The 25,117-nt window shown below is 37.9% G+C and overlaps 2 protein-coding genes and 1 pseudogene across 6 annotated transcripts in view; all 3 read left to right on the top strand.

Moving 5' to 3' along the window:
- Positions 1-4,234: 4,234 nt before the first annotated feature.
- On the top strand, positions 4,235-5,380 carry LOC124964131 (lupus La protein-like; annotated as a pseudogene).
- A 6,051-nt stretch (positions 5,381-11,431) lies between these two features.
- Ranbp6 (RAN binding protein 6) lies at positions 11,432-16,034 on the top strand. Of its 3 annotated transcripts, none has more exons than XM_047525730.1 (2): positions 11,432-11,639; positions 12,696-16,034. In XM_047525730.1, exons 1-2 carry the CDS (start codon positions 11,445-11,447, stop codon positions 14,760-14,762), a joined length of 2,262 nt encoding a protein of 753 aa, XP_047381686.1. In that variant the 5' UTR covers positions 11,432-11,444; the 3' UTR covers positions 14,763-16,034. The 3 variants fall into 3 exon arrangements, with proteins under 3 accessions (XP_047381686.1, XP_047381687.1, XP_047381685.1); XM_047525731.1 differs by having other exon boundaries at positions 11,432-11,580; positions 12,696-12,916; XM_047525729.1 differs by having other exon boundaries at positions 11,432-16,034.
- Positions 16,035-19,226: 3,192 nt separating this feature from the next.
- Kiaa2026 (KIAA2026 ortholog) overlaps positions 19,227-25,117 on the top strand; it is an 88,370-nt gene continuing 82,479 nt past the window's right edge. For all 3 annotated transcript variants that reach the window (XM_047523980.1, XM_047523981.1, XM_047523982.1), the window contains exon 1: positions 19,227-20,518. In XM_047523980.1, coding sequence (XP_047379936.1) covers positions 19,929-20,518 — 590 coding nt within the window. In that variant the 5' untranslated portion in view covers positions 19,227-19,928. The remainder of the gene's footprint in view (positions 20,519-25,117) is intronic.

Below are 25,117 nucleotides of genomic sequence, written 5' to 3' on the forward strand. Positions count from 1 at the left end.
AAAACTAATTGAAAGTTGCAGTAATCAACTGTTGTTCCCCTGTACCTGGGACTATCCCAGGACTGAGAGTTCTCCATCTCAAGAAACCTTGGTCCTGGGCAAAACAGGACAGCTGGTTAGTCTGTTCTGTTTTACCAGTTATACTTTCCACAATTCTAATATATCAGATTTTCATCAATCTTTTGTGGGGGCAGTACTGGAGCTTGAACTGAGAGGTGCTCTACTGCTGAGTTACAAATCCAGTCTTTTTTTATTTTATGAGACAGCTTCTCACTATGTTGCCCAAGCTGACCCTGAACTTGAAATCCTCATACCTCCCAAGTAACTGAGATTACAGGATTGCACTACCACACACACCTGGTCTCTTCACCAATATTTTAAAAGTAGACTCATAATAATAAATCAAACATATGATATGATGGCTACAAAACAGATCAGTACAGTAATGCCAGTTTTACACTACTAGGAGTTCTAATTCAGTGGATATTTGGTATTATCTCATCATTTTTATTACTTCTTTCTGGAGATAGAACTTCTTAGACTTACCTAGAAACTTGCCTAGAAAGTCAGAATTATTTCTTACACCAGCTGAAGAGGCAGATAAAATGTCTTGGCATCTTAAAAGATGTTCTCACCAAGTATACTACTACATTGGACAGATTTTTTTGTAATTTATGTTTTGTCTGTTACATAAGAAACTGTTCAAAAACATTAACTCTACTAGATCAGATATATTTTCATTTTTATAAACCTAACATTAGTATCATTACAAAAAAAGTTTATCTTTAAATGTAGTTTAATATATCTTGTTGGAATTTTTTCTGAGTGTCCTTTTTCTTAAATTTGTAGTTAATATAATTTTTCATCGATTGATTGGAGTGGGTTTCTAATTTTGAATCACCCGCTACCTGGGCATTGCTTGCACTGAGCACTTTCTAACCCTGGTAAGTAGACACCAAAACATTCTCATTTTAAGGGAACAAAGTGAACATAAAACATCTGGGTGGTTGATATTCTTCATCACTATTATAATTTTCTTCTGAGTCAGGTATTTAATCTGAGGCTTTTTTTAAATGTTTAAAATCAATCCCTACTGCATTAGTATGAGAATTAAGTCAATAAATATCTTCAAGTAGCATGTAAATATCTCAACCATCTGGAGAAGAATCCAGCTGAGTACTCACATAAGGAGTTTTTTGTTCTTCCAATTTATTATATTTTTATTCCACCTTGGATATTCATAATGATTACCATGTCATTCTCCTTTTAATGTATCTTTAACTGACCATAGTAATTTTATATATTTATGGGATGCAGTGTGGCATTTTTTCATAGTTTACTGGTACATTAATTATATATAATGGTGGAATTCATTGTTACTTATTTGTACATGCACATGATAGAACACTATAATTTGGCCCAAATCATTCCTCAGTATTTGCCCTTTCCCCCTCTTTTCTCTCCCACTGTTCCCTTTCCTCTACTCTAATGATGACCCATCAGTTTTCATGAACCTCCCCCCAACTTTCTGTACTGTGGCATATCAATATATGTATACAATGTGTAGTGATCATATCAGGGTAACTGGCACATCTATCATCTCAGACATATAGCCATGAAATTCCTAAAGATGATAATAGTGTTTTACTACCGTTTTTCCCACACATGGGGGATAAGAGGTAACATACTGGGAAATACACAAAACCAGTAGTTAAATATGGCTGGTCTTCCTGACACGAGCTAAGGAGTTCTAGATTAGATGGTAAACTTATGAAACTTGACTTTCTTTTGTTTTACCCAGCATCCTATCCCCAATGCCCTAGCAAAGTGCCTAGCACTTAATATACTCAGTGAATCCTTGATGAATAAATGAATGAAGTGGAAGACTTAGAAAATAATTTCATATGAAAAAATTTGAAAATTTAGCAACATTATTTTCACATAGCAATTTTAAGTGAAACAAGCTGCTTCTAGTTGCAGTCCCAAATGTTAGGAATATCTTTCTCTTCACTTATTTTTTAGAAAGATCTGGATATGGTGGAAAGTTAATATATTATTCTAAATCAATATGTTTACATTGAAAAGAAATTTGTTTTTATTTTTACCTAACTTAGTATTTAATTTTTCAACACACAGTGAGCACAGACGGTAAATAGTACTATAGACAAATTTCACAAACTTTATAGACTCTAATTAGTTCAAAACCATGTTAAATTTCTTGTAATCTAGAAAGCACTTTCTAAGAATTATAGTATTCCATGACTTGAATATTTTACTTAATAATTATTCTTCACAATAAAGCTAGAAAAAAGGTTGAAGTTAATATATTGGGCTGTAGATGTTTCCCATTTTTAAAGTCAAAATTGGAAACTTTTTTGAGATAAGATCATAACAAAAAAGACATTATTAGAATGAATGAAAAAGGAACAGTAACTATCTTTATTAGACATTTTCCAAGTTTACATTTTCAATGGGAGTGGTATGAGGGATGCAAATTTTATGTCTCTCGTGTCTTTTATTCTATTATCAAACTTCCTTCCCTTTTTGGATGAGAAACTGGTCCATTTTCATTTTTTCCCACTTTTTTATTGGTGCATTATGGTGGTACATAATGGTGGGATTCATTGTTACATATTTGTACACACACATAATATATAACTACAATTTGGCTAATATCATTTCTCAGTATTTCTCCTTTCCCTTTCTTCCTCCCTTCCCCTGGTCCCTTTCCTCTATTCTGCTGATCTCCCCTTGACTTTCCTAAGATCTCCCTCAGCTTTCTTTTCCTTTTCCCTCTCTAGTTCCCATACATGAGAGCCATATAGCTTTTGACCTCTGAGTTTGGCTTATTTTGCCTAACATAATGCCCTCAAGTTCCATCCATTTTCCTGCAAATAACATAATTTCATTTTACTTTATTGCTGAGTAAAATTACATTGTGTATATATATACCACATTCTTCTTATCCATTCATCTGTTGATAGATACCTAGACTGATTCCATAGTTTGGCTATTGTTAATTGTGTTGCTGTAAACATGGATATGCATATATTACTATAGTATGATGACTTTGATTCTTTACGATAAATTCCGAGAGTGGTATAAGCTGGGTTGTATGGCAGTTCCATGCCTAGTCTTATTTTTTCCCCCTAGTCTTTTTGTTTGTTTTCATACAGGGATTAAACCCATGGGTGCTTAACCTCTGAGCCACATCCTCCTGCCTCAGCCTCAAAAAATCAATGGGATTACAGGCATGTGCCACCGTGTCCAGCTCCTCCCTATCCGTTCTGATTTCTATAGTGGTTGCACTAATTTACAATCTCACCAACAGTGTAAAAGTGCTCCTTTTCTCCACATCTTCTGCACCACTTATTACTGTTTGTTTCTTGATGGCTGCCATTCTGACTGGTGTGAGATGAAATCTCAGTGCAGTTTTGATTTGCATTTCCCTTGCTAATGATGTTGAACATTTTTTCATCTATTTGTTAGTCATTTGTACTTCTTCTTTTGAGAAGTGTCTATTTAATTCATTTGTGCCTTTATTGATTAGTGGTGGTTTTTTTTGGGGGGGTGTTAAGATTTTGGAGTTCTTTTTAAATTCTAGGTCAGAAGAGTAGTTAGCAAAGATTTTCTACTCCGTCAGAAGAGTAGTTAGCAAAGGTTTTCTTCCATTCTGTAGGTTCTCTCTTCACTTCTTAATTGTTTCCTTTGTTGTGCAAAAGCTTTTAATTTGATGCCATCTCATTTATTAACTCTTCGTATTATTTTCTAGACTTGCGTTGTCCTACTGAGAAAGTCATTGCATATGCTTATATGCTGGAGTGTTGACCCTATATTTTCTTCTAGGAGTTGCACAGAGAAACTGGGCCATTTTCTCAAAGATGTAAAATGACAGAAGTTGTAATCATTTGGGTTCAAGATTTACTATAAAGCTAAAGAAATCAAGGCAGTATGGTATTGGAATAAGGACAGATAGATTACTGGAACAGAATAGAGGAATAGAAAACAGAAATACACACACACACACACACACACACACACACACACAGAGCTGATATTCAACAAAGGCTCCAAGGTAATTCAGTGGTGGAAAGTGGAACAACTGCAAATGTATATGCAAAAAGAAATGAATCTTGGAGTGAGATAGCCCACCTGGCAATGCTGCAAAGTGAAGACATTCTGTCTTGTCAGTGAGCCTCTGGAGCCTTGGGACTGGACCTTAAGGATAGTCACAATGGCTGAAAATGATGATAAGGAAAAAATGGCTGCTCTGGAGGTCAAAATCTGTTATTGAATTGAGGTTAAACTGCCAAACAACAGACTTTAATGTAATAGTGGAAGCATTAAGCAAATCTAAGGCAGAACTTATGGAAATTAGTGAAGAGAAAACTAAAACAGAAGATCTCCAAGCAAACAAACCTCTCCCAGGGGTGATAGATGAGTATTAAAATGATGTAAAAAAATTGTTTATATTAAAGGCTCCCACAACAATGCAACCTTTGATGACATAAAAGGAATGACTAGAAGATAAAGGTTAAGTACTAAATAGTCTGATGAGAAGAACATTGCACAAAGCATTTAAGTGCTTAATATCTGCTGTGTTTGATAGCACTGAATCTGCTAAGAAGTTTGTAGAGACCCCTTGTCAAAAGTACAAAAACAAAGATCTGCTAATACTTTTTAAGAAAGATTAGTTTTCAAAAAAATGAAGAAAGAAAGCAAAACAAAATGGAAACTAAGAACTAAACAAGGAAAACAAGTTACAGAAGATGCCTGAAATGAAATCTCTAGAAGAAAAGATTAGATGCTTGCTGAAATTTTCAGTTGACTTAGATGATCAGACCTATAGAGAAGAACTGCACATCCTTTTCTCAAATCATGGTGAAATGAAATGGATAGACTTTGTCAGACAAGCAAAAAAAAAAAAAAAAAAGGAATTATTCTCTTTAAAGAAAAAGCCAAGGAAGCACTGGATAAAGCCAAAGATACAAACAATGGTAAACTACAATTAAGGAACAAAGAAGTGGCTTAGGAAGTACTAGAAGGGGAGGTGGGAAAAGTAGCTTTGAAAAAAATCATAGAAGACCAACAAGAATTCTTAAACAAATGAAAGTCAAAAGGTCACAGATTTAAAGGAAAAGGAAAGGAAAATAAAGCTGCCCAGTCTAGCTTTACTAAAGGCAAATTACAGGGCAAGAAAACAAAATTTGATAGTGATAATGAGTATAATGAAACTGGTACAGCTGGACCAGTGAAAAGAGCAAGAAAAGAAAAATACAAAGAAAACCCTGCATCAAAGCAACAGAAAACAGTAAATGGTGCTAAACTGCTGGTATTCGACCTGCAGTTAAAAAAATTTTTTTTTTCAAATTCATTTTAGGCTTTAAACTGCCTTTTGTCTTCAGAGACTTTTAAAAAGAAACCAAATTAGGTCCACTTCAATGCTCACGTGTAGCAAAGGAAAAAAAATTTGTTTTACTTGTCTGTTTTCCTGTTATCCACCTGAGGGTTTTGTTTTGTTTTGTTTTGTTTTTAATGTATAGTTCTGTTTGTGTTCAGAGGATTCAAATATCAAAAGAAGATTCTTCCACTAAATTGTCTTCGTAATAAGAGAATGTATTAGTACAAACTAATAAAATATATACTGTGTAAAAAGAGCAAAAAAAAAGTGAACCTTAATCTACACCTCACACCATATATAATAATCAACTTGAAACGTAGATCTAAATGCAAAACCCAAACCATAAAACTTTCAGAAGAAAATATTGGACAAAATCTTTGTGACCTTGAGTTGGGTAAAGATTACTTAAATAGGACAAAAAAAAAAAAAAGCACAAACCTTATAATTAAAAAATCATAAACTGAACATCATCATAATTAAAATCTTCTGATCTTCAAAAGATTGAAGAAAAAGAAAAGGAAAAACTATTTGAAAATATATATCTACTAAAGGACTTACATTCAGAATACATATGTGACTCTGAAAACTCAAAAGTAAAAGAACAAAGAAACTAAATTTTGGTAGGCAAAACATTTAAATACACATATCCCTAAAGGTATACAAATGGCAAATAAGCACATCAAAAGGTGTTCAATGCCATTACTCCTTAGGGAAATACAAATGAAAACAATAGTCAGATACTACAATTTACTCTCTAGTCTGATTTAAATTTAAAAGATCAAGAATACCAACTGTTGTTAAGGATGTGGAGCAATTGGTACTTCTATAACTGCTATGTAGGAGTGAAAAATGAAAAATAGTACAACCACTTTGGGAAGCATTTGGCAGCTTCTTACAAACCTACCTAACATATGACCAAGCCATTATACTCCTAGGTTTTTATCAAGAGAAATGAAAATATACTTTCACACAAAAAGTTCTACTCAGATGTTCATAGAACCTTTATTCATAACAGTTTAAAACTGGGGACAACCAGTATTGCTGAATACATAATCAAATTGTGATATATTCATATGAAATATAAAGGGACAATCATACACCAATATGGATACATGTCAGAGCTTGTGCTAAGTAAAAGCCAGATACAAAAAGCCACATGTTGAATGCGTCCATTTACATGAAATTCTAGAACAGATAAAGCTGTAGCAATAGCAATTAGTGGTTGCTTGGAGCCAGGGGTGGGAAGGAAAACTATCCACTAAGGAACTCAAGGGAACTTTTTGTGGTATTGAAAATGACATACATATGCTTATACTCATGACTCATCTAATTGTATACTTTCAATTGGTGAATTTTATTGCATATAAATTATACCTCAATAAAATAAAACTACTTCATAGGTGGTACTACTTCTATTTCATCACTTAATGCCTGATATGAGTGTCAAGGTCCAATGGGAAAACAGAAACCCCATGAGTTATCTCAAGGGGAAATTCAATTTATATGAATGTGAAAGCAAAAAGAATAAATAACAGGGATACAAAATGTAAACTGAAGATAGTAACTGTAGAACCTGCTACCACCCCTAAAGCTGAGGGAACAAAATGAAACTGTCCCTTCTGAGCTCAGAGGAGGGGCTTCCCAGGGCTATGGGTGAAATCTCTGAGGAAAAGGTACATCAAGGCCACTACAGGCACCTCTACAGACATGGGGTGTGACTGGGTTTTTCACGGTGCTGCAAGAGGCAGGAAGCTGCTGTCCCCAGAAAGAAGGGTTACTGCTGAGACAACTTAGACAAGAACAGAAAGAACAAGGATCAATCCCTTTTCTTTCCCTTTTTTATCTTCCAATCTCTATTGGTTTCTATTGGTGGAATCTAACAGAGACCCAGCTGTGAAATTAGCATCAAAGAGCAAATTATAGAAAGTATGGGTGTAGAGCTGAAACACAGAATGAAAGTCTGGTTTAATCCCATTTTTACTAATATGAAAACCAATCAGTAATTTTAAACTAATCCCTCTAAACATTCCCAGTCAATGTTTCACTTACTGGTTTTAACATCCATTGTTACAGTTACCTGGTTTTAACATTCATTGTTACAGTTACTTGGTTTTAACATTCATTGTTACAGTTACCTAGATTCATTATTTCATTCAGGGATATACCACAGTAGTTTTTTGACTTTAGCATTCCTTATGCATTTTTTTAGTTGGAATTCTATAAAGAACTTTCCCTCATCAATACTTGGTCATTCTGAAATGCAGTGTGTACAGGAAAAATTTTGATTATTTCTCTTAATCAATTTTCAGAGTTGGTGTCTTAGCAACCTCCAAAGGTGATCAATGAGTTAGTGGCTTTTTTAATATTAGAAACTCATCATTTTTGTTTATACATTTAATGTTTTTAATCAATTGCAGGTGTTACTCTTTTTAATATTCAAATTTTAGGACAACTAAAATGGAGCTTTTGTGGCGTTTTTTCGTTTTCTTTGTGTGTGTGTGTGTGTGTGTATGGTTGTTCTGGATTATCCTTGTAAAAAATGTCAGGTATGTTCAATTTAATTCTATCCTTTTCATTTGACTCCAAATATCTCAGCTCTTGGAAGAAATTTGCAACTTATCTTGAACTTTCCCTGCTTGGTGAACTGCTAATAAATTAACACCTTAATGGTCTGACATTGAGCCACCTGGGGAAACATTCTTGAATGACCTCTACAACAGTGCAAACAAAGCCAATATTAATCACAAAATTTAATATAGTTGTTCAACTCTAATCAAATCTGCAAGTCCAGTCTTGAAAGCTTGGGTATTATGTACAGTCTTTACATGGGGAGAAAGCCAGGTGGGAAGGAGGGTAACAATGCAGAAAAAGTAAATAGAAAATAAATATTCAATCTAAAAAGGAAACAAGATTTTAAATCAGTTTGTGTTTTTCTAAAGTAAAAGATCATAAATAATTTTCCTCAAGTGGATTCAATTTGGCACCTACTGTTGAAATGATAAGTGCCACTATAGCATGAGGGAGCAACAAAAGAACAAAATATATGGGTCCTGGGATTCACTTTTTTGAGAAAACCTCTTTTTCCTACAGAAGGGTTAGGAGTCTTTTGATCTGCATTAACATTGCTTTTTTATTCTTTCAGAGGTAATGTAAAGAGGTGAACAGAAACACCTCCAAGGAGATACCCAGGCCAAAACTTGGAAGATTTCTTGGGCTTCTCCTCCCGCTCTGGGTACTATTGATAATACTTAAAAATCTCTCCAATCCTTGCCTTCTTTTCCTCCATTACTGCTACAGTTCAGATTTTCAGTTGTAACTGAACTAGGTTATTGGCCTTCTAAATGCTGCCAGTCTTCACACTTTAATTTTCACATTCCTATCAAAGTAGTCTTTCTAAAAGTTGATCATTTTATATCCCCTGATTAAAATCCTTAAATGGCTCTTGTTATCTTTAGGAAAAAAATCCAAATTTCTTTCTATAGTGTATAATGCCTTTCATGATGATCTGGTCTGTATTTAACTGCCTGTCTTCCTCACTGCTGCTTCCTGTGTCATCCCCAGGACCTCTCAAGTCCCATACACAATGCTCTAGAAATACTGAAACACGGCAGAACTCTCACCACTGTATGTTCTAAGTCCTTTGCGTTTCAACAAGTTGTTTCCTCTACTTAGAACAACCTTCTTTCTTAGTTATTGAGGATTCATTCTACAAAAATCAGCTCTTTTACATCTCTTCTGGGAAGCTTTATCTGACCTCCTCCATATCCAGAGTACATTAGCTGCCTCAACTATCCCATGGGTTCCATGGCAGACTTATTACCACAGTGATCCCTACACTATGGGACACTATCTCTCATGAGCATTCTCATGTGTGTAATCTTTACCCTTGGCATCCAGCACCACACTTGAGTATACCTTCAATGAAGGTTTGCACCCAACATTTTTCAAATATTTTCCCAACATCTTTGTACTAAAATTTAAACTCCCTAACAAAAATATAACTGAGTTCCCTATTGTCCCACATCTGAACCAACCCTTGGCATTGTCAGACATTTACATTTAAAACATTGTGGTATGTCTATGGTGACATCTCACTGTGATTTTTAGTAAGTCTTTAATATGCCAACAGATGTAGTGTTAAGAAAAACCTTTTCTCACAAACTTTCATTAATATTTTCTAAAACAGCAAATTCAAAGGTTTTAAGGTAAACTTTTTCAAGGAACAGTAAAATAAAAAAGTGAGTCTGGCATTTCTCATCTAAATTAGTATTATACATATTCTACCAACATTTCAAACCTGTGTAAGGTTTAATATGAATGTGGCAACATGCTAATACAGAACTGTAGTCAAGATCTTGAAATCAGAACCAGAATTGATCTCATCAATAGTTCTCAAATGTGGTTATTTCTAGAAAACCCAATGTGCTTTTTCAAATTATACTCTTGCATTGCAGTCCCAGAAATTTTGATTTGGTAATCTAGATTTTAGGCTCTAACATCTACATTTTAATAAGTATCCGAAGCGATTTTGATGTGGTCTACAGAATGAGAAATAATCACAAAGTAATTTATGAGACTACCTACTTGATCTATCATCTGGTTAACGTGAGAACTATAATTTTTCTACTTTTGTGTGTATATGTAGCAGCATTTTACAAAATTAAAATTAAGTCTGTTTGTAGAAGTTTAAGACAGACTTTGCATTAAGTGAAGGCCTTTGATGATGTTATAAAACTTGAAGAAATTATCAGCAAGCACTATAGAGCACTGGTGTCACTTTAAGAAAAGGTGGAATTGAAACTCTGATGTCATCATAGGCAAATCCCCTAACCTCCCTGAGTTGCCATTTCTCACCTAAAGTTAGTATTATACCTATTCTTCCAATCTTCTACATCTGTGTAAGGTTCCAAATGAGTGTGGCTACCTGCTACTACATGGTAAGACCTGGTTATTGTTAAGCTGATCATTGTGCTTTTGATTGAAACATATGTCTGAATTAAAGAAATATTTAGTCTCAGGGACATCTGTTTCTTGGAATTACCTCTGCAGCTTCCTACTAAAGGGTAGTTAGGACTCTAATCACTGAAACCCTTAATGTTACAGTTCAGACAATATGTAAGGAAAATCTTTAGTGCCATGATAAGAAAACAAAAATAATTTAGAGAGAAGACCAGGGTTCAAGTCTTCTGATTATCAGTCCAGATCACTTTCCACCATACTTCACTCAGTGGTCTCTCCCATTCTTTACTATAGTTCACAAGTCAAGTAATTCTGGTACATACCCAAACTTGGGCAATAGCCTTCTATTGCATTGGATGTGGTGGTGGTGGGGGGAACAAAAATCATTATTGTCATTCTTTTACCCATCATTATTTTATAAACGATTTTATTATTCTTCATATACCACACAATTAAATTGCACAACCCATTTAAATTGTCCAACTCTATAGTTTTAGTATAATTACAGAACTCTGCAACCATTATCACAATGATAGAACACTTTCATCACTCACAAAGAAACTCTCCATTTGACAGTAGTCATGCTCCATTCTTCCCTCCTCTCAGGTTTTAGCAACCACTAATTTGTCTGTATAGATTTGCTTACTCAAGACCTTGCATATAAATGGAATCATACTATATGCGGGTTTTTGTGACTAGCTTCTTAGCATGTTCTGAAGATGCACTTGTTTTACAATTCTCAGAGAAACACCAACATAGTTTAGAAATTTGAAAATCACTCATAATCCCATTCCAATATTATCAATAGTGTCATTTTCTTCTTTCTCTTCCTCTTCCCCCATGCCCCACTCCCCGAAGGTGCAGTTTTACCAGATCAGAAAACAAATGGAGGATGCCCTTTACCTGAACCCTGCTTCCACCTCTGTGAAACCAACTCTTGCCTTCTTCCCAAAGCCCCAAGAGCGCCCAGGCCACGGAGGGAGGAGCGCCCCCGCCCATCCCTGCCGGCGCCTCCCTTACGTCACTGCTTGGAGCCGCAGACCCCATCTCTCCTTCCCGGTAGCCGTAGCTTTGACAGGGCGCGATGGCGGCTGCCGGGTCTGCAGGGGTGCCGGCGACCGTGTCGGAAAAGCAAGAGTTCTACCAGCTTCTGAAGAACTTGATCAATCCAAGCTGTATGGTGCGGAGGCAAGCAGAGGAAATCTATGAAAATATCCCAGGTCTGTGTAAGACTACATTCCTCTTAGATGCCGTCAGAAATAGAAGAGCAGGTTATGAGGTGAGACAAATGGCTGCCGCACTGCTACGCCGGCTTTTGTCCTCTGGGTTTGAGGAGGTCTACCCAAATCTGCCTTCTGATGTTCAGAGGGATGTCAAGATTGAACTGATACTGGCTGTTAAGTTAGAAACACATGCTAGCATGAGGAAAAAGCTCTGTGATATTTTTGCGGTGCTGGCCAGGAATTTGATAGATGAGGATGGCACTAACCATTGGCCAGAAGGTCAGAAGTTCCTTATTGATTCGATCTACTCTAAAAATGTGGTTCTATGGGAAGTTGCACTTCATGTCTTCTGGCACTTTCCTGGAATTTTTGGGAACCAAGATCGGCACGATTTGGATATCATCAAAAGGTTGTTGGACCAGTGTATTCAAGATCAAGAACATCCAGCAATCAGGACATTATCTGCTAGAGCTGCAGCTGCATTTGTACTTGCCAATGAGAATAATATTGCTCTTTTCAAAGATTTTGCAGACTTGCTTCCTGGAATCTTACAAGCTGTCAATGATTCTTGTTACCAGGATGATGACTCAGTGCTAGAATCCCTTGTTGAGATTGCTGATACCGTACCTAAGTACTTGGGTCCTTATTTAGAAGATACTCTACAGTTGAGCCTGAAGTTATGTGGCGATTCTAGACTTAGTAATCTGCAACGCCAGCTGGCCCTTGAAGTAATAGTGACCTTGTCTGAAACTGCAACTCCTATGCTGAAAAAACATACAAATATTATTGCACAGGCAGTTCCTCATATATTAGCAATGATGGTTGATCTACAGGATGATGAGGACTGGGTAAATGCTGATGAAATGGAAGAAGATGATTTTGACAGCAATGCAGTTGCTGCTGAGAGTGCTCTAGACAGACTGGCTTGTGGGCTTGGTGGAAAAGTTGTTTTACCAATGACCAAGGAGCATATTATGCAAATGCTTCAGAGCCCTGACTGGAAATATCGACATGCTGGATTAATGGCCTTATCGGCCATTGGAGAAGGTTGCCACCAGCAAATGGAACCAATTCTAGATGAAACAGTTAACTCTGTTTTGCTTTTTCTTCAGGATCCTCATCCAAGGGTGAGGGCTGCAGCCTGTACTACACTTGGACAGATGGCTACAGATTTTGCACCTAGTTTCCAAAAGAAATTCCATGAAACAGTGATTGCAGCTTTGTTGCGTACCATGGAAAATCAAGGTAATCAGCGTGTACAATCTCATGCAGCTTCTGCTCTTATTATTTTTATTGAAGACTGCCCCAAATCATTGCTAGTTCTCTATTTGGATAGTATGGTGAAAAATCTACATTCCATCTTGGTGATTAAACTTCAAGAGTTGATTCGGAATGGAACTAAGTTGGCTTTGGAACAGCTTGTGACAACCATTGCCTCAGTTGCAGATACAATAGAAGAAAAATTCATTCCATATTATGATATATTTATGCCCTCATTAAAGCATATTGTTGAACTTGCTGTTCAGAAGGAACTCAAGCTCCTGAGAGGAAAAACTATTGAGTGCATTAGCCACGTTGGTCTTGCTGTTGGAAAGGAAAAATTTATGGAAGATGCATCAAATGTGATGCAGCTATTGCTGAAGACACAATCAGACTTGAATAATATGGAAGATGATGACCCTCAGACCTCTTACATGGTTTCAGCTTGGGCTAGAATGTGTAAAATTCTTGGAAAAGATTTCCAACAGTACCTTCCACTAGTTATTGAGCCTCTTATTAAGACTGCTTCAGCTAAACCTGATGTCGCTCTCTTAGACACACAAGATGTGGAGAATATGAGTGATGATGATGGATGGCAATTTGTAAATCTTGGAGACCAGCAAAGTTTTGGAATTAAAACTTCAGGACTTGAAGCAAAAGCAACTGCTTGCCAGATGTTGGTTTACTATGCTAAGGAGTTAAGAGAAGGATTTGTGGAATATACGGAACAAGTTGTGAAATTAATGGTTCCCTTACTGAAATTTTATTTCCATGACAATGTTCGAGTGGCAGCTGCAGAGTCCATGCCATTTCTTCTGGAATGTTCAAGAATTCGTGGCCCAGAGTATCTTTCTCAGATGTGGCAGTTCATATGTGACCCCTTAATTAAGGCTATAGGAACTGAACCAGATACTGATGTACTCTCAGAAATAATGAATTCTTTTGCAAAGTCCATTGAGGTAATGGGAGATGGTTGCCTTAATGATGAACATTTGGAAGAATTGGGAGGAATACTGAAAGCAAAACTTGAAGGACATTTTAAAAACCAAGAATTACGACAGGTTAAAAGACAAGAAGAAAACTATGATCAACAGGTTGAGATGTCTCTGCAAGATGAGGATGAATGTGATGTTTATATTCTGACCAAAGTATCAGATATTTTGCACTCATTATTTAGTACTTATAAGGAAAAGATTTTACCATGGTTTGAACAGCTGCTTCCCTTAATTGTAAATCTAATATGTTCAAGTAGACCATGGCCAGACAGACAGTGGGGATTATGCATATTTGATGATATCATAGAGCACTGCAGCCCAACCTCATTTAAATATGTGGAATATTTTCGGTGGCCAATGCTACTAAATATGCGAGATAACAACCCTGAAGTCAGGCAAGCTGCTGCTTATGGTCTGGGTGTTATGGCACAGTTTGGTGGAGATGATTATCGTTCTTTATGTTCAGAAGCCGTTCCACTCCTGGTAAAAGTTATTAAGTGTGCAAATTCCAAAACCAAAAAAAATGTCATTGCTACAGAGAACTGTATCTCAGCAATAGGGAAGATTTTGAAGTTTAAGCCTAACTGTGTAAATGTAGATGAAGTTCTTCCACATTGGTTATCATGGCTTCCACTGCATGAAGATAAAGAGGAAGCTATTCAGACTTTGAGTTTTCTTTGTGACTTAATTGAAAGTAACCACCCAGTTGTAATTGGTCCAAATAATTCTAATCTCCCCAAAATAATCAGTATAATTGCTGAAGGAAAAATTAATGAGACTATTAACTATGAAGATCCTTGTGCCAAACGCTTGGCTAATGTTGTTCGTCAGGTACAAACATCTGAAGAATTATGGTTGGAATGTATATCCCAACTTGATGATGAACAGCAGGAAGCCTTACAGGAATTGCTAAATTTTGCTTGAAGCACTTTAATTTCACTTGAATATCATCTATCATAAAAGTAACTACAAATAAATGTTATCAGTGGATTCCATTATAAAATGAGAGAACTGTTCCCTCCCTGCTAAGCAGTTTATTTCTTCCCCATGTTTCTCCAGGATTAGTCAATGTTATAGCCTTCTGTTCACCTTGCATGTTTTATCTCTTAAACATAGACCTTGGTGATAACCTACACTTCCAGTTGTCTTAGAATGTTTGTCACCTTTTCCCTATTTGGTGTGAAGTACAGAGATTGTTGCTATTTGTCTGAAGTATTGATGCTGGGTAATTAGTATACTTGGTACCAAGGTGTCATGCTGATTGTCACAAGATGCTAAGAGCTTACAAAGATAAGATAGGAAAGTTTCCAGGACAAACATCTTTGGAATTGAGGGTGATGGATATAGTGGTGGGCTTATTCCTCTTGATAATACTCCTGGGTTTTATGGTAATGGTAGTTTGCTGGAACTAAGCAAGATTTTTTAAGATATTTTAGTGGATGTGGGAGTTTTCTCTATAGTGAATGTAAACTTTTTTATAATGCACTCTTGAGAATTGGGTAGGACATACCAATATTCTAGTTCCCAAGGTATCCTACTGAGAGTTATGAGAACTTTTAAGTCTCCTTAATCAATCTGGTCTGCATTTTAAAAGTTATCTGGAACTCCCAGAATTGTGGTTACACAAAAGGGAGTCCTGCTATATCTAACTTTGGTAGCATGTAATACTCTACTAGTGTTTGACAAATAGTAAGTAATCAATATTTGTGGGAGTCAGTCAGTGTTATGTGTTTCAGCAGAGTATTGCTTTGTGTATGTATGACATTTTCCCCCCTGCGAAGCAGCTCAATGAGCCTGGATTCAGAATGAACTTAAATAGGTTTCTATTTCAAAGATCCCTAACAGATTCTTTTCGTAGCACTGAAGGATGTTCTGTTGTGAAAGCAAAACAACTTAATTTTTATCTTTAAACATTGAAAACAGCTTTGAGACTAGTCAGTTATCAGTATGTGTGTATTATAAGAAAACAGTTGTATAAATTTAGGGTTAATTATGCGAATTGAAATGTTAGTCTTTAATGTTGAGCTTTTTGTAGGGTAGAAAAATGCTTTCTATTCGACAAATTTTCAATCCAAAACTTAAAAACAAATATATCTATTGTGATTTCCTGGGGCTATTGTGAGTACTGTGTATGTAAAGTGTTTAGCAAATATTTAGGACCTAGTAAATGCTCAATAAATCATCATTGTTACTGCCTTTGTTTGTATTTCTACGGTGTGTGTTTTTTTAATAGCTTGTAATTCCTTTTATATTGGAATTTTCCCAGTTCACTCCCTACAAGTTGAGATGGACAAGCAATCCAGGCCACTCTGGACTGGTGTATAAAGTTGTCTTACATATACAATTCCTCTCCATTCCATACAATTACTTATTATTAATGAGGGGAGGGGAGAAAGTTGACATTACATGTAGTGTGGTCATAATTTTATTTAAAATAAATAAATAAAGCCAGGTGTTATGATGCACACCTGTAATCCCAGTGACTCCAGAGGCTGAGGCAAGAAGATCCAGAGTTCAAAGCCAGCCTCAGCAACTTAGCAAGACCCTAAGCAACTCAGCAAGACCCTGTCTCTAAAGAAAATATTAAGAGTGCTGAGGATGTGGCTCAGTGGTTAAGCACCTCTGGGTTCAATCTGCAGTACCAAAAAAATTAATTTTAAAAATATAGATGAAATAAATTAAAAGTTCTACCTCAAAGTTTTAATAGAGGTTTTCTCTGGAGAGTGGGATTAAATGGCAATTCTTCTTAGATGTATATTGTCTAATTTACCTATAATCAATAAATTTCTTGTGTAATACAGTGTTGTCATTTAAGTTCAGGGGCCTGATCCTACTTTCATAATAGCTAGGATTACTATCAAGTTGGCTTCTGCATGAACTAGAGTCAAGCTTTGTTCTACTCACCCATATATCTTTCTCTTTTATATACTTTAAGAAAGACTGAATCAACATTTCTAGCAATTCCCTTTACTCTTGTGCATGAGGAATTTGAAATTCTGCCAAATGACTTGTAATTAGGCACCTTAAGTTTTTGAAGTATGAGATACCTAGATTTGAATTTGGGCAAGTTATTTCTTAATCTAAGTGTTAGCATTCTTATTTGTAAAATGAGGACAATACCTAGGTTATAAGATCATTCTAAGAATTAAAGGAGATAATAAATATAAAGTGCTTAGTGGCACAGGGGTCAATAAATGGAAGCTATTGTGAAATAGGATTGGTGGTTAAAAAGGAGGAAGGGATATTTGCTTTGGTAGGGTGGGCTCCCAATTCTTGGGCTTTGTGAAAGGAAATGAAGAAGTCCAGATGGACCCATGTTAGCTCCCTAGTTGCTGAAGCAGGTCAGGTCCCTGCCCTTTTTGCCCTGCAAACTGAAGTATGTCTCCAGCCTCTGAGGAATGGCTAATAAATTAATGTCTGATTCAGTAAGAGGGGACCTTGAATTCCAGATGAACATGTGTGTGTGTGTGTGTGTAGGAGGAGAGTGTAAATGCCCTAAAAACTCTGAAGTTTTCCCATTTCAGAATTCATATTTGACTGGCTGGACCCCCCCCCCCCCCAAATGTGTTTTAAATTTTATCAGTCCTTTAAACCTCACATGAGAAGTAAACAATCTTAAAGTTCAGAATGTCTCAACATTTATTCATATAATTTTACTTTTAAAATGCTTGATTTTATAATTTTGTTTTTGTACTTAAATAATTCCAAGTTTTAAACAAGAGTTCTGTGTAATTAGAAATGGTATTAGGTATATCTTTCAAACAGAATGTCAGAAGGTAGTAGTATCTGATTTGGGAAGCATTAACTCCCCCACACAAACTTATTTTAAAAAACATGTAAGCTAATATAAATTAATGTGAATGTCCATTTTCTAGTCATTTAAACAGTAATTTTAAACTGTGTAATGAGGCTGTAAAGTCACACCAATGATTATTTAACGCTGTACAGCTTAGATTTGAAATAAGAGATGGTTTTTTAGCCTGAAGGATTATTTTTATTAGAGCATTATAGTTATACATAGTAGTTCATTTTGACAAAATCTTATATGCATGAAATTTGATTTCAAGATTTCAATCCCTAGTCCCCCTCACTTTCCTCTTTCTCCCCCTATTCTCCTTCCTCTACTGATCTTCCTTTGCTCGTTTATTTATTTTTGATGGGTACCTTCTACATATACTAAAGGTGAAATTCCATGTGGCATATTCATCTATGGATATAACAATTTTGTTAAATTCATTTCATATTTCCTCTCCGGTCCTTCCTCCCTCTCGATCTCCCTCCTCTACTTCACTGATCTTATCTGTATCCTTCTCTCTTTTTTTTGACATGGGGGATTGAACCCAGGGGCGCTTAACCACTGAGTCACATTTCCATCCCTTTTATTTTTTATTTTGAGGCAGGTGTCTAGCTAAGTTGCTTAAGTAAATTGCTGAGGCCGGCTTTGAACTAAAGATCCTCCTAACTCAGCCTCCTGAGGCCTGGCTCCCAATATCTTTTGAAGGATTTCTTTCTTTTTTCTTTTCTTTTCTTTCTCCCTCCCTCCTTCCCTCCTTCCTTCCTTTCCTTACTCCCCTTTTAAAAGAAAGTTCCATTGCCTGCCTTCATTCTTAAAAGATCTCAAGAATATATCTCGGCTCGGTGGCGCACAACTGCAATGCCAGTGATTCCGGAGTCCGAGAGTTCCAGGCAGGAGGCTGATGAGTTCAAAGCCAGACTCAGCAATTCACCGAGACCCTGTCTCAAGATAAAATATAAAAAGGAACTGGGGATGTTGCTCAGCGGTTAAGCGCTCCTGGGTTCAATCCCCAGTAAGCTCCCCCCCGCATCCACAATATAGAAATGGCGGTGATTCTTTTTCATTTTAATGGAAAATATAGATGTTTCCAAAATATGAATTGGTGTTAAGAACTAGTAACAGTACTTTCAAGAGCTAGAGTTGTATGAATCACCTCCTTTTCTCTTAAATGTGAACGTATGGTCGAGTCCTTGAAATTCCTTTGTAAACTTTCCAACTCTTAGCTTTATTTTTAAAAAGGGGAGGTTGCGAAGGGGATGTAGGTTTTACAATGAAGAGGATTTACCCTTGGTGCTTTCTATTTTTCATTAACAAATTTATCTAACAAATTTCTTTAGGATAAAGTTTAGTTTTTAGGGCTAACATATTTCGTAAAAGAAATAACCTATCGAAGACTTGCAGGATCCTTCGGCGAATGCTGCTGCGCAGGCGCTCTAGTTCCCTCCATCGCGCCCCTTACCGTCGTCTGAGAGTTGATGACATCATTGGTCCGCGCCAAAGCCCAGCCTCGGGGCCTGTAGCTGAGCTGAAGTCCTCACTTTCGCAGAGCGGGGCGGGACGCGAGGGGGGCGGGGGATTGTGTCTTAGTACGCATGCGCACCGGGGATGGCGACTGTGCTTCTTTCTTTGCCTTTTTCCACAGCTCTCCCCGGCCGGGGGGGCTGAGTGCCCTCCCCCTTCCCTTCCCGCCCCTCCCCTTTCCCCCTCCCCCCCTCCCAGCGGGGCTTCTAACTGACAGTTGTCGCCGGGCCCCGTCCGTGCGCCGCCTCCTCCTGCCCGGGTCCCCCACAGGTAGAAAGGGGCGGGAGGGGGTGTGAGGGAGAGGAGGAGCCGGAGCCGCCGCGGCCCAGTGCTGCGGCCCACTCCAGGGAGGCAAGAGGAGAACCCCCTTTACTCCTCGCCCCCTCCCAGTCCCCCGCCGGTCCGGGAGGGGGTGGGGCGCCAAGGCCGCGGCCGCCCGGCGGGGCCTGGCCGGTGAAGAGCGGGAGGGTGAGGCGCGCAGGGGTGAAGCCGGCGAGGGCCGCGCGCGCCACCGCCGGGGGGAGGGGAGAGGAGGGCACCTAGGCTCTCCTCTTCTCTCCCCCCTCCCCCGCGCGCCATGTAACCCCGCCCCGCCGGCGGCGAGCTTGAGACCCCCGCACGCACGGATTCGAGCCGGCGGCTAAGGAGACCGAGGCTCGATGCGGCAGGGGCTACGCAGCGCGGCCGAGCCGTGAGGAAGAGGTCCGCGATCACGCGTCCCCCGGCGCCTCGAGCGGCCGCGCCGCACAGCCCAGCTTGGGCCTGCCGGGGACATGAGCGTGCCCGAGACGCCGGGTGAGATGGAGCCGGCCGGGGAGGAGGAGCGGCCGCCGCCAGAGGCCGAGGAAGAGGATGAGGAGGAGGTGGCAGCGGCGGCCCCGGCCTCAAGGCGGGCGCGCCGGAGGAGTGCCTCCTCTCTGGAGGACGCGGACGAACAGGAGGCGGCGGCGGAGGCGATGGTGGTCGCGAGCGGTGGCTGCAAGGAGCAGGAGCTGACCTACGAGCTGCAGCAGGGCTACCGCATCCTGGGCGAGTTCCTGCAGGAGAAGCACCGGGGCCTCACCGCCCCTTTCCTGAAGCCCTTGGGGGGCGTTGCCACCGGGGAGGAGGAGGTGGCAGAGGGGCCGCGTAGCGGGGGCCGGGGCAGTCGCACCCTCCTGCAGCACCCGGGACAGGGCATGTGTCTGCTGAAGATGGAGGAGAAGTTCGCCAGCGGCCAGTATGCGGGCATCACCGAGTTTGTGGCGGACTTCAGGTTGATGCTGGAGACATGTTACCGCCTGCATGGAGTGGACCACTGGATCTCCAAACAGGGCCAGAAACTGGAGATGTTACTGGAGCAAAAGTTGGCGCTTCTCTCTCGGTAAGCGAGCCCGGTCCCCGGTGGGATTGACAGACTGACACAAACACACCCTCACACGTGTCCGAGGATGGGCTGGGCCTGGGGCCGGGGGGCAGCTCTGATAGGTGCTGAGTCGGTGCTGGAGAACCCCAGGAGGAGGAGCACTCTAGGCCGGGGCCCAAAGGGTTGTGGTGGGTGTGGGCTGAACGCTGCTTACACCCAGCTGAGAAAGAAGCCAAATCCACCGTGCCTAAAACTTTTACCAGAGTCGATAGAGTTTGTAGACGCGAAGTGGAATGGTTCCTGTAAGAACACGTGTAGGCGGAGGAAGAGCTTTGTGGAATCAAAGTTGAACCCACAACTTAAAGACTGTTTTAGCAATGCCGTACTCCAAACACTTTCTCTTCGTTTCATCTGGAAAATGATTTTTGCAATAAGGAAATACATCAGTACAACATTTTAAATAAGTTTAGACATTGGTGTGTGTCTTTTCCTTGCTAAATCCAGGGGCCTAGCTAATGCTAGCCAAATGCCATGCTACTGAGATAAATCTCCAGCCCTTAGGTTTTTGTTTTTGTTTTTGTTTTTCTGCCAGAAATCATAGGCAGTTAAGATAGTTATGTGGTTTTGGTATACACCACCCCTAGATCCAATTCATTTACTTTAGCAAATAAAAATAAACATAGGCGCATACTAAAATAAATGTACTATCTTAAAATTATATCTTAAAATATATAGTTGATATGAACCAAATGATTTCTTAAGCATAAGTTCTTAAGCAATGGAAAAATAATTTAACGTTGTTAGAAAAAGTAGTTGAAGTGGAATAAAATTTTACTAGCTGAGGGGATCCGACCAAATCATTTTATCTTTTTGGCTTCATTATCCTGATCTGTAAAATGGCTATAATAATGGTACCTACATACAGTTGTTATGAGGATTAAATGAGTTTAAAAATGTAATGTCAACAGTGTTGGTCACATAACCCAGTGTAAGTGTTAGCCATAATAGTAGCGGTGGCGGTAGTTGAATTAAATGATAATGTACCTCCTTATCTGACCCTAGGCATTTTACTTGTTCTTTGTGGAATAGGTCCTCAGAAATTGTGTTAAGTTTTTGGTCCTTGATGTATAATTTTAATTTTCAAACAACAGAATCTCTGTCACTGACCTCCCATATACTGTTTTCAAGCCTGCCAGTGACTTATTTCACTAAAAGGTTAACAGTAAATTACTCATTAAGGGGAACTCTTTAAGGAACCTCTTCTTTTAAAAAAAAAAAAATTTTTTTTTAGTTGTCTATGAACCTTTATTTTATTTATTTATGTGTGGTGCTGAGAATGGAACCCAGTGCCTCACACATTCCAGGCAAGCTCTCTACCACGAGCCACAGCCCAAGCCCAAGGAGGCTCTTAAATTCTTTCATGAAGTAGAATTATATTGGTAATAGAATATTCATAAATTAGATTTATAAATTACTTTTAGTATTTTAGTGAGTTAATACTTATTGGAGCATGTTTGTTACTTGTCTCCAAAGTGCATTTTGAGTGTGATTCATAAGAAACAATCCATTTACGTTATTATTTTTAAGTAGTAAAATATACTCAAATTGATGTCACAAGATTTTAGATCTGGAAGGAACCTTAAAGTTCTTCTGGTCCATCCAGGTTTACAGTTTTGAAACGGATTTAGAAAAAGGCAAGAGAATCACTGAAAGGGCTAAGAAGTAGTGTATAGATTTGACTGAATTATAGATGTTTTTAAAAGCACTGCATGTTTAGCAAATCTTAGTCTTAAAAGGGGGTAGGGTGACTTTATTTTTTACATAAAGATTAATTTTTAAATGTGTGGAATCATGTCCAGTGGCTTATGCTCAAACACATTCCCATGTGATTTATTAGTCCTCGTAATTAGGAATTGAACTTATTAACATTGCATAGTTGACATTCCTAGGTGAAGAATGATAAAATAAAATTCTTGAATTTGTAGCAGAAAATAATGTGATGCTCTGAATTAGACAAAGTTCTGAGTCCCTGTATTTGTCCCTTTTTGTACCTGTATATGATGTATACAAACACTTAGTAATAATAGGTTTGTTAGTCACACTTGTGCATACTAGGAAATCATTTCTTTTTCATATTGGCCTAAAATCTGAGTAATAATTACATAACAGCTTTAAGTGGGCACAGCTTTGAGAAAAGTATAGATTATACCTATTTGGAATACAATTTAAATATGTAGATGTTCCAGAACAATATCCTATAGATTGTTCATGTGAGTATGGTTTTCATCAAATAGATGACTCGTATACCTTACTTGTAAATATCTTAAAGTGGTTGATGGCATTTTAATAATAAAATCAGTGAATCACTCAGATGTTATTATTTAGGTTTTCTTTTGTCTTTTGTATATTTGTAAGATGCTAAACTGACTCTTGTTTTCAAGTTTTAGAGATAACTTTTATTGCTGCTTTGTGTATTATTGAACCTTCTAGTGAGCAATAAATGAGGTATATTAGGTAAAGAGCATGCCACACGATTATTAGAGAGTAGCCCAATGGCATTAGAACCTTGGACACATTGTATATCTTCAGTCTCAATTACATCTACATGATAAGAGGCTACATTAGTGAATTGTACAAATATTTAAGTATCTGGTTAAATATTTGCTCAATGAATTCCATATTGAGCTAGATGTATTCATTGATTTTTTTTTTCTAAAGTGACAATATTTTGAAGGATCTGACACATCTTTTTAAAATTTTAGTATTAAAAATACAGTTGCTAACTACCCATTGCTAAAGATACTGCTTTCAATTTATATAGCATAATATTCTCAGAAAGTTACATTTTGAAGGGATTTCATTCATTTATTTCAGACAGTTGAGAAACTACAATTAGATACGGAGAAAATCACCTAAGTGAAAAGGAATAGAAAGTAATAGGAAGTTATGCACAGATAGTTAGAAAATATCATATATTAACAAGAATTTTTACCTCTTCCCAAATTGCTTTTAAGATGCATATGTTTTTGAAAACTTTAAGAATATTGCTATTGTAGCTGGGCCCTGTGGCACATGCCTGTAATCCCAGCCGCACAGGATGATCCCAAATTCAAAGCTAGCCTCAGCAACTTAGCTGTATTAAAATAAAAAATAAAAAGGGTCATGGATTGAGGTTGTAGCTCAATGGTGGAGCACTTGCCTAGCATGTGAAAGGCACTGGGTTCAATTCTCAGCACCACATATAAATAAATAAAGGTCCATCAACAACTAAAAATAATTAAAAAAACAAAAAGGGTCAGGGATGTGATTAGTGGTTAAGCGTCCCTGGGTTCAATTCCTGGTACAAAAGAAAAGAAAAAGAATATTACCATGTAGCCAAAAGATGTTTTTTTCCTGGTTTTAAAAGTTTGTTATAAAAGACCCTAAAAGAGCTGAATTAAAATTTTAAGTTTGGCCATTTAAGATAATGTTTCGGTGAAAATAATCTTGAGTATCCTTGTTAAAAATTATTCTTGATTTTTCAGTTAAATTGCTGTTAAAAAGTGGCATGTGTGGACTAAAAGTTCTTTCTAAAAATACAGTTGAATATTAGTTCATAATTGATTTTTAGTGGGCAGAATTATTTTTGCTGGGGATGAGAATACAATGCATTCTTATGAAGCCTTAAAACTAAAAAAGTAGAGGTATCCATTTACATGTAGTAACTGAATAAGAAGAATTCTGTAGACAGATTTGAATCCTCTCCTAAGCTAAATTTACATTTTTATTGACTTGCTTACACTCACTTAAGATAAAAACCTAGAAATTAATTGGAAATTTTAGCAAGAGGTTTATTTTTCCCAAGTAGTCTAATTCTTCCCAGCTCCCATTAGGTACTGTAATTCTGTCTCCTTTATATAAATCCTCAAAAATTGGGGACCTTCATTAGTAGAACTGATTTGCCTCTTACTCAGAACTAGAGAACTACATGATATAAATCCCATATAATACCAATTCTTAACAACAAGAAAACAGTGTTATTTAAAGAAGGTTAGAGGAGTTCAATTAATAAGATATTTATTGAGCACTTGGTTTTTAGGACTTAGGGGACAGTCCCTGTTCCCAAGGGGCTTAAAGGCTGTTAGGAAGAAACATTATACAGGTGTGGTAACAGTAAAATGCATTAAACTGGGCCCAGTGGCACACACCTGTAATCCCAGTGGCTCGGGTGGTTCAGGCAGGAGGATTTTAAGTTCAAAGCAGCCTCAAAAACACTGAGGCACTAAGCAACTCAGTGAGACCCTGTCTCTAAATAAAATACAAAATAGGGCTGAGGATATGGGTCAGTGGTTGAGTGCCCCTGAGTTCAATCCCTGGTACAAAAAAAAAAAAAAAGGTAAAATACATTAAGACTGTGATTCTTGAACTTGATTCATTTTAAGACTACCTTGGTGTCATGGTACTATCTACACAGCACCCTGAAACATTGATAATATCTAGCTGTATTAGAGAATTTTTTGCTAAAGGGTCCAAAAGATTTAAAACAAATTATGGGAGGAATCCCTTAATTTAAGCGATTTCATCTAGCACCCCCCCCCCACACACACATACTGTGAATTGGGGAAACATGATCACTTT

This window comes from Sciurus carolinensis, chromosome 14, assembly GCF_902686445.1.
Source record: "Sciurus carolinensis chromosome 14, mSciCar1.2, whole genome shotgun sequence".
Taxonomy (NCBI): Eukaryota; Metazoa; Chordata; class Mammalia; order Rodentia; family Sciuridae; genus Sciurus; species Sciurus carolinensis.